Genomic DNA, 17911 nt, shown 5'->3' with positions numbered 1-17911 from the left:
AGGTCGGGAGCCGGAAATTGCTCGGGCAGCTTTAGAGTGGTAGTTGCTGCTGCCTTGCTTGCTATCATCGCTTGAAAAAGATCACCAGTAGACTTCACAAGGTGCTCTCCGTATTTTTCCCAGTTGATCACCTTGCCAATATTAGGACAATATTAGGGCGGACGATCACTCCCCATCCGATATGGTGCTGTTATTGTTTTTCTATAAATGTTATTAAATGCAGCGTAAGATCAATTGTACTTGATAATGCAGACAGTCTACAAAACGTCGCGTTATCATCATTAGCGACACATAAAGGTAACAGACAAATCAATCTCGCCACCTGCTTCCCTGGAGCATCCGTGCTTTTGTCGCCCCACATGCCGTGATGCGCATTAAGATCTCCGCATATGAAGCGGGGTGCTTGGCAGCGTTTACGGAGGTGTTAAATGTTTCATCTGGAATCTTTTCTTTGGGGACATGTACACAGGTGCAATACTGGCTTTTTTTATCCGCATCACATCCTAATGGCCACTCCTTCCAGCACATTAGAACACAAATCTCTGACATCCAAAGCGACACGGGTATTTTCCTGACGAATAAACAAGGTGGCACTTCCAACCGAAAAAGAGTTGATGTTATGGTTCGTTAGGGCGACCTATCCAGTTAGCGATCTTTGATTTCGTAGTCCGGCTTCCGAAAGAGCCAAAATTAGAATCGGTGAGTTTCTTTAAAAAAAGGTTTAGCTCGGTTTTTCGGTGTATTAATCCGCAACAGTTCCATTGCATTATAAAGGACAATTTTGGTCGATTGGGGTGACATAATTGCTTCGTCGATTTCATACAGAAGTGGATTGGTCACTGAATATCGTGGTACCCTAGTAGAATGACTTCCAGCGCCAACACTGCTTCAATAACGTTCTTCACGCAGCTTGAGGGCAGTCCAGCTAAATTCGATCGTAGTGCCGCAAGGAGAACGCGCATTATCCCCGTGCTGTCTTGGAATTGCGTTTCAATTTGATGAGGTCTTCCATTTTTGACGGGGAGCGACACCGTAGGTCCTAACTTCACATTTATTTTGTGCATGTGGAATTCTTTAACGCGTACCTAAATCCAAGTGCCCGTAAATATTTTGCAATCCACTTCGATCGAAATGCAAATTGCATTCCTACTTAACTGTAGAACCCATTGAGTCAACCGGACGAATAATTAAAAGCACAACAGAAACAAAGAAAGCATTTCACTAATGAAGACTGGCATGATTGCGCTCATACCTTTCCATTTAATTAAATGTTCTTTTATAAGACGTTATAATTCCAGCTAGTCTATATTCTCTTAGCCATACGAGAAATAACATAGTAATTCATTTTAATAAATTGGAAACAATAAAATATGCTTCAGTCAATGTTGGAATGCGCTCACGCATAGTACGTACTTCAACGTTTCAACAAGCAGGCCCTATATCACAAGCGGCAAGTTAACACAACAAGCACGAGCATCTTCAAATGCAGTTTGCGAAGTACGAAAGCAAGAAATAATTAAACTTGTAACGCGTTCGCGAATAGTTCACTCAATTCAAATGCACTTGTTGCAAACAAGAATAGACACGTAACATTCCTCAACTTAGATCACGCTTACGTGCTCTTCAGGCAGAGTGCGCCGCATTACAAAAGCGCACAAGCTAGACCAGCTCTTGAAAACCATATATTATGTGTCTGTCAGTTGTCCTAACCGGTTCAATCTTGCTTAAAAAGAAGAAGGATAAGCCGCCCTAACGCTACGAAGGGCACGTATAAGAAATGTAGCTCACTCGTTGCGTTTACCTTGTTTTCGTCAAATACCCTGAACACGAGTGATGCGAACTTGGAGGGGTCTCCCCGGGGAAAGAACTGCTTGTATATTCTCAGGAAACCCTGCGTAAAGAAAGCAAGCAAGAGAAAACATTCATCAGGGCCAGTGGCGTAGGGCATGAAACGGAGACTGCTGCCACACAGCAAAGGGACCGCGCCACTGCGGGGCGGTCCGTTTACGTAAACACTGCGTACGCCTGTGCAAGCGGCTTGCACAATACGTGAGCGGCAGAGTCAACATGCTAACGTCGTCTGAGTGCGTAACAAGGCTTCCATGGGGCAACACGCGAAAATCCAACCACCGCGCCAGGCGAAATAAATAGTGACGGTTGGACAGGCGTAATCCGGAGAAGCCGTAGCGCACGAGGTGCTGTCAGGCAACGACCCCGAGCGACGAGCTGAAGAAGGAGAGGGAGAGAGAAGGAGATAAAAAGAAAAGACCGCATTTGAACAACGTCGGAGGCGCTGCAAGCAGCCGCCGCCTCTTCTTTTCCTCCTCGGAGATTGTCACTGGCCATTAGCGTCGACCCGTAGGCAGGTGTGAGCCTTGTACCGTGCGCCACGACAGTCTGCGGCAATAACTGTCCCGAATGGCGACACTCGTGTCATTTCCGCTCTCCTGTGTTCTCTCGTTCGTCCGCATTTTGCAACCTAGTGTTGACGTGAGGTGAAAAACTCCGTCTTTTCGCTGCAGTCGAGACGGGAAGCGAAGACCGTTTAGCGGTCAAGCCGGACACGTTGGGTGAATCTGCGTTTCGCAAGCACACGTAAGACAGCGTAAAATACCAGCGCCAGTCTAAGCGCATTTCTTGAAATAGATGCTCATTATTGTCACTGCAAATAGTCTAAATTATTATTTGATGCGAAAACATAATTCGCTTCTTCGTAAGAGCGGGCCGTGTGTGGAAATTCAATAAAAATATATTACTACAGTTTTGTGTATGAAAGCTGGGAGACAATCTGCAAATACGCAGAGATTACAAAATCTCAGTCGTGGGGCACCGCTTCTAATGCGCTGTGTGCATAGACCCTGGCTTATCGGCTAGAATCACTTGCTATTGAGCATTTGGGGCTGCGGTCGACGCTTAGGAAGGCCACCGTGCGTGCAACTGCTGCGCCTAACAAGACTAGCAAATGTGTTTACTTTTGAAGGGGGGTGTGCTGTCTGTGCAATGGTGTGCATCACTATCGCGACGTTCCTGAACGAACTTAACACTCATCTGCAACCGCACGCGGGCTGTTTCACTCGACTAGGTGAGCTTCGGACTCCCCCTGGTCAGAACGGAGAGGCTATAGGCTCGACATTTGGGCGAGTTGGCACTGGTTGAACATCTTGAAGAATTGGCGCAAGACGACGAAGATAGAAGGCAGGAACACACAGCGCTGTCCTGTGTGTTCTTGCCTTTTGTCTTCGTCGTCTTGCGCTGCCCCTTCAAGAGGCTATAGGTCCCTGCTCTCTACCGACTTCCTGTTGGCCGTGGGGTTTAAAAAGTGCCTTCAGCTCTACTTCACATGCCGCTCTGCGACAGACTGGGACTCTGTAGAGCTTTTGCATTGCATATTTTCCAGCGCGTTACTGAGACCTACTGTTCCATTACTCTTCCCTTACAATCCCCTTAGCACATTCTCTAGGGTCATACAAGATAGCCGAACAAAAACTGCTTCTCATTGTGTCGTGAAATACAAGTGAAACGCAGACATCCCCTGATTAGGCTGCCACTGATCTGATGCGAACAAAAGCTTGCCGTGCTTAAATTAAACGAGTGATTGCTCGTAAACCATTTCTATTTACGAAACGGAAAAACTCATTCACCCGACTGTAGCACGAAGCTACAATTGGAAAGCAATCAACTGCGAAGCTTTCTTCCTGAGAAATTCTCATGGATTTCCTTTGTAGCTGCGTGCAGCACTCAGGTCGATGAAAATTTTTCCCATTCATGAACTTTGCTTCACCTTTCTAGTTTCCGCAGAACTGATTTTTATTATTACTTAGGTGCCAGATTCTTTTTTTTTTTTTTGAAGCAATAATTGAACAATAGGAGACCACTTCAATAAGTGAAGCATCGCCTTTTAGATTTCCAGTTACGTAGCTCGAATATGGGGACAGGTACGTCGCAGTTGAAGTTGTGCGTGAATAAAAGTTTAACGCGCACAAAATCAATCAGATGCAGGTTACTGCATCTGATTCATCAGCTTAGGCTACTATTTCTTTGATTGTTCTTGAAAAAGTTTTATTTGCCAAGCAGTGTTATCTTCCAAAGATCACATGCATTATATATGAGTTTTGTTTTGGCATTAGACATACCTAACGTATGCAGTCTACAGAAATGAGATGTCTTCTTGTCACTTACGCGGTTATAAACTTGACTTCTGAACTTACTCTATTTTTTTAATACCGTTTTTTTCAGTTTGCCTTGCAAAATAACATTGGTTTTTGAACAATTCCAGTGCACTACCTGCTGCAGTTTAAAACGCGGGAGATTTGCTTGTTTGAAAACGCGTTTAATTTGTTTTATAAATGATGCTTCGACACTGGATTATTATCCTCCGCGGGAAGGAAATGGGGGTCAGGGTGGGGTACCTAGGTGGTAGGATGGTAATACAGCAGTTTGGCTTGTTCTGTTGTCCCGATGGTGATGGGACTATCTTCTCCGCTCAAATGACTAAAGAAAAATACCAACACGGCAATCAGGATCTTGGATCCAGTTTAGGAGCGCGGCTATGCCACCATGAATTTTTGGGGAACTACTGCACAATCCCAGTACGTAAGTGGTCGATTGTCTGCCTGTCGCCAGAGCATTTCGTCTTTCTTTGGTAGAAAGTGGTCAGCTGGCCAACATATACTGTCAATGAAATTATTTGTCAAAATTTGCACAGCTTAAGTAGTTAGTCAAGATATTTTTTAATATTTACAAAAGCACTGAAAGAGTCTGCAGCACTGTGCCTTTAGCTCCATTTAGATGACTACAGAGGATAAGCAAGGCTGCCTGAACATAATTGCGCAGGCTCGCCTAGCAACGAGGTGTGAAACTGCAGTTCACTCTGTGCGAATTTGTAAGCATTCATGCCGCGCACCGACATCCACTTCCTCCCCCATCCCCTTTCTTATTCAATTGAAGGTTTCTTGCGGGAGCGGGACAAGTTTTGACGCAGCGGTGCTGGGAATGTGAAGAGAGAATGCATTATGCGTAGGGCGCGATGCCGGTTGATTTCTTGCGTCAATGATGATGTCATCCACACCTTGACGGATTTGCAACTGTGCTTGGTCACAGCAGAAGAGACGCGCCTAATCATGGGCGCCATATTTCTGGACAACTGAAAGAATTTTGATAAATCAGTTTACGAAACACTTGCCCACCCCAGCTCATCAGCGTATGCCCTTGGACTTCTTGTTGGGCAGCTCTCAGACTTTCCAGCGTATTTTTATTTTTATTTCATTTATTTGATACTGTCAACCCCGTTCTTGGGGTCATTACAGGGAGGGTTATGTGTCAAGAATACATGATACAGAATTTTCTATGTAACATACAAATTCACTGGCGCTCTTGGTAGTTAACAACAGCAACAACGGGAAAAGAAGGAGCAAAGAACAATAGTTATACAAAGAAAAGTAAACAAAAATGCTCGTAGCAAAAATTTAGTATACATCCTCGCAAAAGAAAGTATCTAACACATTTTCAAATTCGGCAGAGCCCTCGTTGCTCACAACTGCATTAGGCAATCTGTTCCACATTTCAATCGTGTCAGGAAAAAAGGAGAAACGAAAAGCATCAGTACGTGTCAAATAAGGTTGAATAGCTCTGCTATTGTTTAGACGATCGCATCTCCTTCCTGGAGGGTGTAGATATAGATCCATATTTATTTTTGTTCTCCCACTCATGATTTTAAAAAGAAACTTTAGCCGATACTTACGTCTGCGTTCCTCCAGAGGCTCTAGTTCACAAGATTTTAACAAGGCAGTAAGAGACACCATGCGTCGGTATTTACCGCATATGAAGCGGACTGCCAATCTTTGTATTCTTGCTATTTTTGCTTTCAGGACTTTCTGATGAGGGGACCACACAACACAAGCGTACTGCAAGACCCGCAGTGTAAAGCGGCAAACCGGGCGCTCCGTCCGACTGGCCTCCTTGCCTTTCAATTCTATCTCCCGCTTTGCAACGGGACGCACGCACACGGAGAACTGAGAAATAAAATCTGTCCTGTAAAGCGTGCTCTGCTGCTTAAACGGTCCTTATGCGGAGGAGCTTGTTTAACGAACACAAGCCTCCCGAAGGATACTGCTGGCCGTTGCTCGCAGAGCAAGCGGCCAGCCTGCAGGTTGCGTTACACATTAATTAAGTACCCCACTTACGCAATGCCCTACAATAGACCTGTAAGGTATCGTGAATAAATAAATACACATTAGGTTATAGATTGTGATAGGGTACTCTTTTTTTTTTGCAACCTAGCTTTTATTCATTTGTGATTGCTTCAAAAGGGTCTAAACTTGAGCTTGTTGGTATGGCTTCATTACTGGGAAACAGCGCGAAAAAACGAGACAAGAAAGATGCACAGCACAGGCGCTGTCCAGTCCGTATTTCTTGTCTGGTTTCTTCGTGGCGTTGCCACTTAATGAAGTACTTGCTTCCTTTGCCGCTGCGGAAGATATGAAGAAAGCTTAACGTGAGCGACTAAACGGCGATCGAAACAGTTGGTACGGATTCCCTTTGCAGTAGCAGGAATACAGGTCTTCGTGACGTGTACCACTCTATTTCGGTGATCAGTGGTCAGCCATGGTGGCGTTGGAGCAACTCTGATTTATAACAACTCATAATTCCGTAGATGCGTGTAAGCGTTGCTCGGACTGTAAAAACAAAATTTCGATTTTGAAGAAAATGCGAGCGTTCAGAAAAAAGTATGCCTCAATTGCAATCGGCCCAAACGTATCAGAATGGCGTCAGAAACGAGAAGAGCCAGGAAAGTTTGGTTCCAAGAGGCACGTCTCTAACGTAACGAGCACAGGCAAGGTGGCGCAAGTTTCAGCAGTGAAAAACCGTAAATGCGAACGGGCGAATGAGTGGGCGCGTAGAGTGGACGCGTATCGGCTTAGAAATGCTGTTTGTAGTGAAATAAATACTTTGGTGGCACTCATTGCCAAAAATTATGCAATCGGGCGCTTTCTAGTCGGTGCAGCTGATGGCGCATAGCATACGGCATATCCTCGACTTTTATGTCTCCCTGTTTCCCTGCTTCCATCCCGCTACAATGTTTTCGCTCTCACAAACCTCCATGTTCCCTGTTTCCGCCTATTTTTCTGTCTACCTTCCAGGTTACCAGATTTCTCTCCGCCCGTTATGCTGTTTCGAAAGGGTTCCAAGTAGACCATTGTAACTAGACCATTATAGGCTCGTTCAGTGTACGAGAGAGATAAATTTTATCTAACGCTGAGCTTTAAATATAACTGCACTTTATTTATTTATTTATTTATTTATTTATTTATTTATTTATTTATTTATTTATTTATTTATTTATTTATTTATTTATTTATTTATTTATAAAATACTGCGGACAGGAAGTCCAAGCAGGGCGAGCAGAATATACAAGATTATTCACACAGAAGAGCACGATGAAACGAGTGTGTAACACGTTCTTTACATAAGTTCTTTGCTGATAAGGTAGACGATTAAGAAAAATTTTAAAAACTTGGTTATAAGAGAACTATAAATAATACACGAAATACTAACATTATTTACACAAGTGGTATACAGGTCACGGGGGCTGGGGATATGCTTCAGCTAGTTTATTCCAGCCTTCTATTGTTTCTGAAAAAAAAATGTACCGAAAAGTGTCAGTCCTTGCGAAAACTGGTGTTAGAGAATCAGGGTAGTGGAGTCGAGTGGGTCTGATTATCAAGGGGGATACGTATTTTGCAGTGTCCATAAGGCTAGCCTATAATTAATTAAGTTTGAAAGAAAGTCTAGTCGACTTTTCTTTCTTAGAATTTGTAATAGTTCAATGCCGTTATCGGTTAGTAATGCACTGGGGGAGTCAGTAGCCTTAAGCTTACTGTAAATAAATGGTACTGCTTTTCTTTGAGTTCTTTCTAGGTTCTTAATGTTAATTTTTGTGTGAGGGTCCCAAACTATGGAAGCGTACTCAAAGTTTGGCCTAATTAAGGAAAAGTAAGAGAGTAGTTTAACACTAGGCGGAGCAGTCTTGAGTTTGTGGCGCAGAAGGCCTAGTTTCCGGAAAGCGGCAGAGCAGATGGTATTTATGTGCAAGTTCCATGATAAGTCACTCGTTAATGTTAAGCCTAAATATTTATAGCAGGCTACTTTCAGTAAAGGTGCTGCAGCCAAATTGTAAGTGTAGCCTAAGGGGACTCTTTTGCGCGTTATGGGTAGATAGACACACTTAGTTGCATTAAAAAGCATTCCCCATTGCTCACACCATTTTAACGCATTGCCTAAGTTAAAGTTAAGGTCATATTGGTCACTAATGCAGGTAATTTCTTTAAACAAAGCACAATCATTAGCATTAATTTGAACTGGGGTGTCAACCACATTCACAATATCATTTATACATAGCAAAAAAAGTAGAGGGCCAAGTACGCTCCCCTGCGGAACGCCAGAAGTTACGGGAAGGCAGCCAGAGTGTTGTTTTGCCATCTGAACGTATTGATTGCGGTTGTTTAGAAAGGCTGAAATCCAAGAAAGGAATAATTGTGGTATGCGAATCAACCGAAGCTTTTTAATTAGTTTATCGTGTGGAAATGTATTGAACGCTTTGCTGTAATCTAGAAATATTGCATCAATTTGACTGTTAGTATCTAGACAAACTGCAAAGGTATGAACTATAGTAACGAATTGTGTTGTAGGAGAAAATCTTTTTCGAAATCCATGTTGATGATCTGTTAAAACTGAGTGTTCCTCTAAGAATTCGTTTAATTTGTGAGCTATTATTTGTTCGATAAGTTTACAACACGAAAATGTTAAGAAGATCAGGCGATATATTTATAGCAATAGACGGTCGCCTTTCTTGAATATCGGCCCAATTCGGGCTTACTTCCAGTAATCTGGCAATTACGCTGAAAACAGAGAGACACGAAAAATAATAACTAAGTATTTAGCAACAGGCTCCGCAAAGCAACAAAGAAATATGTTGTGGATATTATCGGGACCACAAGAAGTTTCAGTCTTCGAGTCAAGCAACATAGCAACGACGCCAGGATGAGAAATAAAGTTTACGTTTACAGTATGGTCCACTTTTCTGGTGGGTAGAGAAGCACTAGAGGCATAAAATACACTATGGAAATAGTAATTGAAGTGTTGATCAATGTCAGTCTGATCAGATACCATTGAGCCATCGACAAAAACCTGGATATGGGTTTCTTTTTTCCACTGATATAGTTCCAAAGCCTCTTTGGGTCACTTTTTATGAAGTTTGGGAGTGACGTATTGAAGTAGTGTTCTTTCGAGGTATGCACTGCATGTGCGAGGTTATTTAGAGTGTCGGACATAGGTTTGGGGTGAGCATGCTTTTTTCTTTATTCTTTTCGCTTTACGGTTGAGGTGAATAAAGCGGATAAAGCGGAAGTCATCCAGGGCCTATGCTTATGCACCTTGTTACGTTTAAACGGTATAAAGTTGTCAATGCAACGGAAGCTCATACGCGTTTAAATTGGTCCCAGAAACTGCAAACATCGGTATCAACAAGATCTATCAGACAAGTTTCTTTCCTATATACTTGTGTTGAAGTCATAAAAACGCGATATAAATTGTGCAACCCTATCTTGAGTTGATTCCAGTTCTTTGATTAAATACTTTTGATGAGGAGTCTAGACAGATACAGTAAATTCGAGTTGTGGTCGGACAAAATTTAGCTAAGCTCATTTAGAAAGGTTTATTTAAGTTGCAGCGTATGTACCCCAAGGATCGAGAAGCACTGGCGCATATGGAAGTGATGTGCGATGACCACGAAAGAGTAGGAGTGAAGTCAACACCAAGATATTTGTAGTGTGTATCGTGCAAGATTATGCTGTTATTTAAATGATACAAAAATGTAGAGGTGGTTTGTTTGCGGCTGAAATAGATTACACTTAAAGACGTTGAGCTTCACTAGCCAATTATTACAAGTACAAACGAGCTCTAGATGACGTTCTAAGGCTAGATGATTATTAGTACACTTAATGGAGCGGTATAGAATGCAGTCATCAGCAAAATTTCGTACATGTGAAGATATATTATTGGGGAATTCATTAATGTGTTTTAGAAAGAGTAATGGCCCAAGACCGCTGCACAGCGGTGCACTTAAAGTAAGATGTGAGAGAGGAGAGGGAAAATTATTGGCAACTGAATTGCTGGTGATTTGACAGGAAATTTTGAATCCATGATAAGGTAATAAAACCTAATTCAGGAGATGATAATTTTAACATGAAACGGCAATGTGCTACAAGGTCAAACGCTTTTGAAAAGTAAAAAAAGCCGTCAGTTTGTAGATTGTCGTCTATATAATTATGTAAGTCAGTAGTTAATTCTAATAACTGTGTCTCACACAAAGAAGCTCCTCCTAAGTCCGTGTTGATTAGAAAAGAAGTTATTGCCTTCTAGATGACAGTAAAAATTAGACAATTACATGTTATAGAATTTTGCAGCATATGCATATTAATGATATCGGACGTTAGTTTTCCCAGGAGTATATATTACCTCATTTAAATATGGGTACCACCGTAGCTGTCTTCCAGCCAGCGGGCAGCACGCCGGTCGCTAATGATTGTCTGAAGATATGACATAAAATTTTGCTGGACACAGAAATGGTGTTTTTGAGTATTTTAGAATTAACACCGTCGATACCACAGAATGTAGATAGCTTAAGGTTATTTATAAGAGATGCGACACCTTCAACTGTGATTTCTATAGGCGCATGTATTGGTAGATAAAGTCCGGTATATCAGGAAGATCAAAGTGATCTTCTGTAGTGAATATCGAGGGAAAGAAAAGGGTTGAAAGTAGAAGCGCACTCATTATCAGGGAGTTCAGTATTATATTTGTCGTGTAAAGAAATAAAATTGCTGCGCCAGTCAGGGCATATAATGTGCCAGAATTTCTGGGGATTATATTTCAGGAGCGATGGTGAGTCATGGCTAAAGTAATTAACTTCAGCTGTGTGGAGGACGGCGAGCAAGTGAGTGCGTGAAGTAACTTCATTTCGGTCCAGAGAAGACGCAGGGGAGACCCCGCGCCACACGGCTAGTCCCACGTAGGGACCGCCAAGCAGAGCAAGTACTTAGGATTTCCTTGTAGCTGCCCCAAGCTGCTTAGGCGCGCAAGCACTAGTATCGTAGCGGCGTGTCTTCCCATTTCGAAGTGAACGTAGTGATTTGGTGAACCATGGGTTAGACTTATCATTAGTTATTTTAATGAGAGAAACGTACTGGTTCACCAAAGCAGACATCTTATTCCTGAAGAGTATACAATTTTCCTGGAGCGATCGACTATGAAATGACGGTAAACGCATATGAGTGAAGAACGTTTCTAAATCGGCATTGATAACGTTATAATCAGCTTTGTTATAGTCGCGCATCTTTTCTGTAGCAACAAATGTAAAGGATGAGGATGCGTTAAGCGTTATTTGCAGTATATTGAGGTCACTAAAGCCTTTAATAGACGTAACTTGATCAACTATTTCAAGCGCAGTTGTTAGAATTAAATCTAAAATCTTACTACTATGGGTTGGTTGCTTAAAGACTTGGAATAGGTTAAAATCTAAAGTTACGTTGATAAGCTCTGCATAAGTGCCACATAAGGGGGACAGGTGCCAAGTCGATGAGAGAAAAATTGAAATCATGGCGCTCCGAGTAGGAAAGGATCTTGAGGCGGCCCAGCGTTCACCTAACATTAATACTAAACGTTAACGACCACCCGGAGCCATAATTTTGGCTTCCAACCAAGTGAAGAATTCGCGCATTCATAGTAAGAAGCGTGAATGGGATTTTAAACTCGGAATACCATAAGTGTGTTTAACTGTAAAAACAAAGAAACTTACATTCACTCTTGTCGCTGCATATAATTCTCCAATCAGTCGTTTCGACACACAACGACTGGGTAATTTATTATCAGCAACACCTCGCCCTTGGATTCTTAGTGGAGGTTTTAACGCACACCACCCGCTCTGGGTGATTTTGAAGATGGACTTCTAGGAACGAAAACTAGTAGTATTTGCCTCGGATTAAGAGCTTTGTTGCCTCAATGACGGCAGCCCAACACATTCACGGAGACTGACCTACAGCAGCTGTCTGGACTTGACTTTGGACTCTCGGTGTCTTCAAAGCAGCGTAAAGTAGTTCCTAGACATCAACATTCACGGAAATGATCATGTTACTAACAATTTGAAGATCAAGTCCCTATCTACTGTCCTCCGTAGAACAGAATGGACAAAGCTCAGGTCGCTCATGAAAGACGAATGTCAAGAAGGCCACCCGTCATTCCTTGAGAATCAGAATAATAATAATATTTGGGGTTTTACGTGCCAAAACCACTTTCTGATTATGAGGCACGCCGTAGTGGAGAACTCCGGAAATTTTGACCACCTGGGGTTCTTTAACGTGCACCTAAATCTAAGCACACGGGTGTGTTGAGAATCAGATTCGAAACGCACTGCAAGAGGCTATGTTCACTTTTGGACCTTCTCCAAAGTACACAGAATACGAAGGTGAATTGGAAAGTCTTCGAGCGATTCGCCGACGAGCAGAAAGAAGTTACAGGCGCACCAAATGTATTCTCGATCTGAAGGAGGTGAGGCGGACCCAAAAGAAAATCCAGCGCCTCATCGATACGTTGCAATCTCAAAAGTGGAAATCCTTCTGCGACCCTTTGAATCCTCTTAAGCCGCTGTACCATATAGGGAGAACTCTGCGTGACCTACAATCGTCTCCGCGATGGCGTCCCCGTTTTCAGTATCTTGCCCTGCATCAAGTATGACGTGAGATCGACGTTGCTGAGGACTTCTGCGCAATAATTGCTGACTTGCCGACCCTCCTGTATCAACACGGCGTGATGTTGCGGCATCCGAGGGCTATCGCATGGACCTCAAGTTTTCTATAGAGGAACTAGAAGCTGCACTTGTGACATGTAGGAAGTCATCATCGCCTGAGCCCAGCGGAGTCACATACACCGCACTTGGAAACCTTGGCCAAAAATCCCGCAGTGTACTCTTGGAGCAATAAGACGAATCCTGGCACGACGAATCCATTCCTTGTGAGTGGAAGGTCAGCCGCCTAGTACCTTTACTTAAGAGCTTCAAATCTCATACCGGGCCTTGTGCTATCTCGGAGAGTCCGCACTGATAGAATTGTTGAGCCTTTACAACTCCTCATGGCAGGAGGGAGATGTTCCTGACGAATGGAAAGTAAGCCGCCTGGTGCCACTCTTAAAGCAGGGCAAATCCCCATTAGAACTGACCTCTTACCGCCCAATAGCGCTGGCCAGCTGTGTAGGAAAGATAATGGAACGGATGATCCTTGGCCGCCCGGAATGGTACCTTGAATACTACAAGATTTATCCGATTTCCATGGCTGGTTTCCGACGTGACCGCTCTTGCATCGATAATGTAGTTGATCTCGTTTCATATGTCCAGCACGAAAGGTCCCGTAAGCGTTTATCTGCAGCTTTATTCTTAGATGTGAAAGGGGCATATGATAACGTATTACATGAGGCCATTCTCGACTCCCTTATGACGGTTGGCCTAGGTGGTCGAGTTTTTTTGTGGATTGCAAGTTACCTATCTGCAAGATCATTCTATGTGTTAACTGACGATAGCCCAACTACGCGACGCTATACCAGCAGGGGCGTTCCTCAAGGCGGTGCTCTCAGCCCGACGCTATTCAACCTCGCTCTTGTTGGACTTGCTGAATACTTGCCAACTACCATCAAAATTTCAATATACGCTGTCGACATCTGTGTCTGGACTTCGGCAGTCGCACATCCTCAGATACGTACGCGACTTCAAAGAGCGGCCACTTGGACAGCGAACTACTTGTGTAAACAGGGTCCCAGCATATCACCAGAAAAATGCGCGCTAGTAGCATTTACTCGGAAACCGATGACGTCTTATGTCATCTCAATCAATGGGCGGACCATTTCCTATGTCCGAACCCACAGATTCCTTGGCGTAATTGTTGACCGAGACCTCTGTTGGAGCCCGCACGTGGCTTACATGAAACGGCGCCTGACAGCAACTTCCCAGTTGTTTAAATACTTGACAGGAAATACGTTGGGGATGTCAGTAGACGCAATGCTTAAACTCTACAGAGCTCTCTTTCTCGGCTTTCTAAGATATAGTCTACCTGTACTGAACAACACCTGCAAGACAAATATTCGTGTTCTGCAGGCAGCACAAGCTCAAGCACTCAGAGTCTGACTTGGTTTGCCCAAATGCACGTCAAAAGAGGCAACTCTTGCGATTGCTCGGGACCATCCAATGCGAACTCACATTACGGTGGAAGCCCTGAGAACGCACATCAGACATTTTGCACGTGCCCCCTATCACCACCTTGCAGCACTACCTTCAGACAGGCACCAATCATCATTCTCTAAAACTATCATCAAGTACAACGACAAACTTCCCTCGGGCTTCACCGCTGCATCTAAACCATCGATACCCCCTTGGTGTCTTATCAGCCCCACAGTCCATCTCAGTGTACCAGGAATCGGGAAAAAGTCTGAACTGTCGTCGCCTGTGCTGGAACAACTGCCTCTGCTTCTTCTGCACGAGAGGTACGCGGACAGTGCACATATTTATACTGATGGTTCCACAAACATCCAGTGTTCGTCCGGTGCTCTGGTTGTCCCAGCAAAAGCTATTACCATCAGCTTTAGGACTGACCACCCAACAACATCGACAGCTGCTGAACTAGCTGCTCTTTGCGCTGCACTTCGTTTCGTCAATCGGGAGCCACCTCGACAATGGTCAATCTTCAGCGACTCAAAGGCAGCCCTACAATCTGTACTATCAGCTCTGCGTCGCGGGCCATTTGAACAGCTCGTATTCGATATTAGATGCCTACTCCATACATCACAGGAGAAAGGACACCACGTGACGTTTCAGTGGCTGCCAAATCACTGCGGCGTCACTGGAAACGAAGACGCCGATAATGCCGCTCGGGCAGTTCTTGAAGGCGTACAAGAAGAGGCCATACCGCTTTCACGATCCGACGCAGCTAGCAGACTTCGAGTGCTTGCACAGGAGATCACGCTCTCTCTCTATGGTGCACACCAAAAAGCCAGACCAACCAGAGCAACCGTCAATACCACCTGCCCTCTTTGATGCATCCCTATATGCCAACTGGACTCCGCCGAAGAGAGGGGACTCTGCTTTATCGCTTATGGCTAGGGGTGGCTTTCTTGAAATCTTACTCCTTCCGCATTGGAATGGCCGACAACGCTCTCTGCAATGCCTGTCTTTGCGAGGAGACGCTGGTGAATATAATGTTCAGCGACAGTCCCTGGCATCTGTTCTAGCGCACCTTGACACTAGACCAATGTCCCTCGACACGATTTTCACATGCTGCCGACAGAAGACATCGCAGGTGAAAGCGACGAAAGGACTACTTCGGTTTTTGAAAGAGACGGGATTGGACAAGCGGCTGTGACAGTGATATCACGTACCATGCTAGATTGATGGACTCCAACGGACGATGTGTGTGTGCTGTGCTATGTGCTCTCTCTCCCTCTCCCCCTTCGCCATCTTTCATCTCCCCCATCCCTCTCCCATGTGTAGGGTAGCAAACCGGTTAAGCTACACTGGTTAACCTCCCTGCCTTTCCTTCGCCACTTTTTCCTTCCTTCCTTCCTTCCTTCCTTCCTTCAAATCTCCATTAAACTTGGTATCGTACCGTCCCATCGCTCTTGCCAGTTGGGTTGGCAAAGTAATAAAAAGAATGGTGTTGACGCGCCTTGAATGGTACTTAGAACATAATATGGTACATCCGCATACAACGGCGGACTTCCAGCCCGGTCGGTCATCCATCGATAAGGTGCTTGATTTAGTAACATCTGCTCAACACCAAAACCGCATGAAACCATTAATGGTGGCGATGTTTCTTGGTGTCAAAGGCACATACGATAATGTAGCACACCAAGCAATCCTCGATGCTTTGACTGATGTGGAAATTGGTGGCGTGCACCTTGCTGGATTTATAGTTGTTTGAAGGATAGGCCCACCTTCGTATTTACCGAGGAAGGAATAACATCCCATCATCTAGCCAGCAAAGGTGTGCCGCAAGGCGGAGTGTTAAGCCACACGCTCCTAGACGTAGCACTGTTAGGCCTTGTTGAAGCGTTGCCAAGGACGGTGCAGATATCCATCTATGCAGATGGCATCTCCATCTGGCCGTCCGGCGTGACACGTCAGCAGACACGAGCGAGGCTGCAGAAGGCGGTCACACAAACGTCTCCTTACCTGCATGCGAATGGCCTAGAACTATCCTCAGAAAAGGGACGATTAGTCGCATTTACACGCAAAACAATGACTTCATATGTTATAGCATAAATGGACAAGTAATGGCTTACGAAAGAAACCACCGTTTCCTCGGAGTCATCATCGACCGTGATTTGTCTTGGACGCCGCATATTTCATGTATGAAGAAGATATTCACTGCAATAGCCCATGTATTCAAATTTGACGGAGTAACGTCTTGGGGCGCACCTGCGTAATTCATGACACAGCTCTACCATGCGTTATTTATGGGCTTCCTAAGATACAGCCTGCCCCTGCTGGGTAGCACCAGTAAAACGAACCTGCGCACAGTCCAGAGCATACAAGCCCAAGTTCCACGGACGTGCCTCGGCCACCCTAAGCGCGCATCCGCAGCAGCCACAATTGCCACAGCCCGTGACCACTCTATAACAACATACTTTGCAGTCGACGCTCTAAGAGTGCACGTTCTACATGTCGCAAGGACGCTGTTTCATCGAATCACGTCCGCGTAGTATGGCCTTCGTTGCCACTGTGGTCTCTGCATTCACCTCGAGTATGCATTACCATTGATGCCTTACCGGCATCATTGATGCTTTACTAATGCCTCAACAGGCATCCAGAAGAAGGCATAAATGCAGTCAGCAGCTTTGAAGCAGGCAGCATTATTGCTACTACATGAACTCCACACTGACCACTTATATGTTTACACCAGTGGGCCACTCTTGCACCCTAGTTAACAGCAGCAGTATTTGACCCAGCAAAGTCTATAATGATAAAATTCAGGACATCGCACTTGACGTAAACGACGGCTGTCGAACTTGCAGCTCTCCGTGCAGCAAGTAATCATACAGGAAACGCCCCAGAAATGGTACATCTTCTGCGATTCCAAGGTCGTCCTCCAGAGTTTGCTTTCTGCATTACGCCATGGACCCCATGAGCGACTTGTCACGGAGGCACGAAATAGGACATGACATGGTATTAGAACGGCTGCCAAGTCATTGTGGTATTCTTGGAAAACACCAAACAGACGCAGCCGCTTGAACTTCACATAACAGTGACGATTGCGTCGCGATTCCGATGTCAAGAACAGACGCAGCGGGAAAGCTCCGTGCGCTTGCTCACGAGCTTACGTTGGCCCAATGGAATTCGGCAGAGTCAAAGACCAGCGCCTTTGTTACCTGGATCCTCATTTGAAGCTCCGCCTTCCGTATGGCTTACTACGAAGGGAGGTAACTATTATTGTCGCCTATGGCTTGGAGCAGCTAATGCGTGCCTCATCGGAATGCCGACAAGTGCAGAATGTGAAGTTTGCGGGTGCAAAGGTACGGTAGCGCACCTTCTGTGCGATTGTCGTCGTTTCAATGCACAATGAAAAGTCTTCGGCACCACGCTTCAAAAGATTGACCAACCGTCCCTTTACAGAAGCAAAAATTCTTGGACCCTGGTCCCAGCCGACGTCGGCCTGAACTGCTTTGAAAGCGCTAGTGCGATTTTTAAAGAAGCGGAACTCATTAAAAAACTATAGTATGTTCGAATTGATGCGTCCTTTTTTCAAAAATATTTTCTTGTTTTCTTATCTTTTCTGCCCTTACCCCAACCCCCTGTGCAGAATAGTCAACTGGACAC

General features: G+C 44.6%; 1 protein-coding gene across 1 annotated transcript in view; it reads right to left on the bottom strand.

Moving 5' to 3' along the window:
- The window catches only part of LOC142581548 (frequenin-1-like), a 325333-nt gene that overhangs the window by 64280 nt on the left and 243142 nt on the right, over positions 1 to 17911 (bottom strand). The window contains exon 4 of the mRNA XM_075691216.1: positions 1802 to 1891. Within this exon, the coding sequence (XP_075547331.1) occupies positions 1802 to 1891 (90 nt within the window). The remainder of the gene's footprint in view (positions 1 to 1801; positions 1892 to 17911) is intronic.

Source organism: Dermacentor variabilis, chromosome 1, assembly GCF_050947875.1.
Source record: "Dermacentor variabilis isolate Ectoservices chromosome 1, ASM5094787v1, whole genome shotgun sequence".
Taxonomy (NCBI): domain Eukaryota; kingdom Metazoa; phylum Arthropoda; class Arachnida; order Ixodida; family Ixodidae; genus Dermacentor; species Dermacentor variabilis.
The sequence above is the reverse complement of the archived record's forward strand: the minus strand, read 5'-3'. Positions and strand labels throughout refer to the sequence as shown.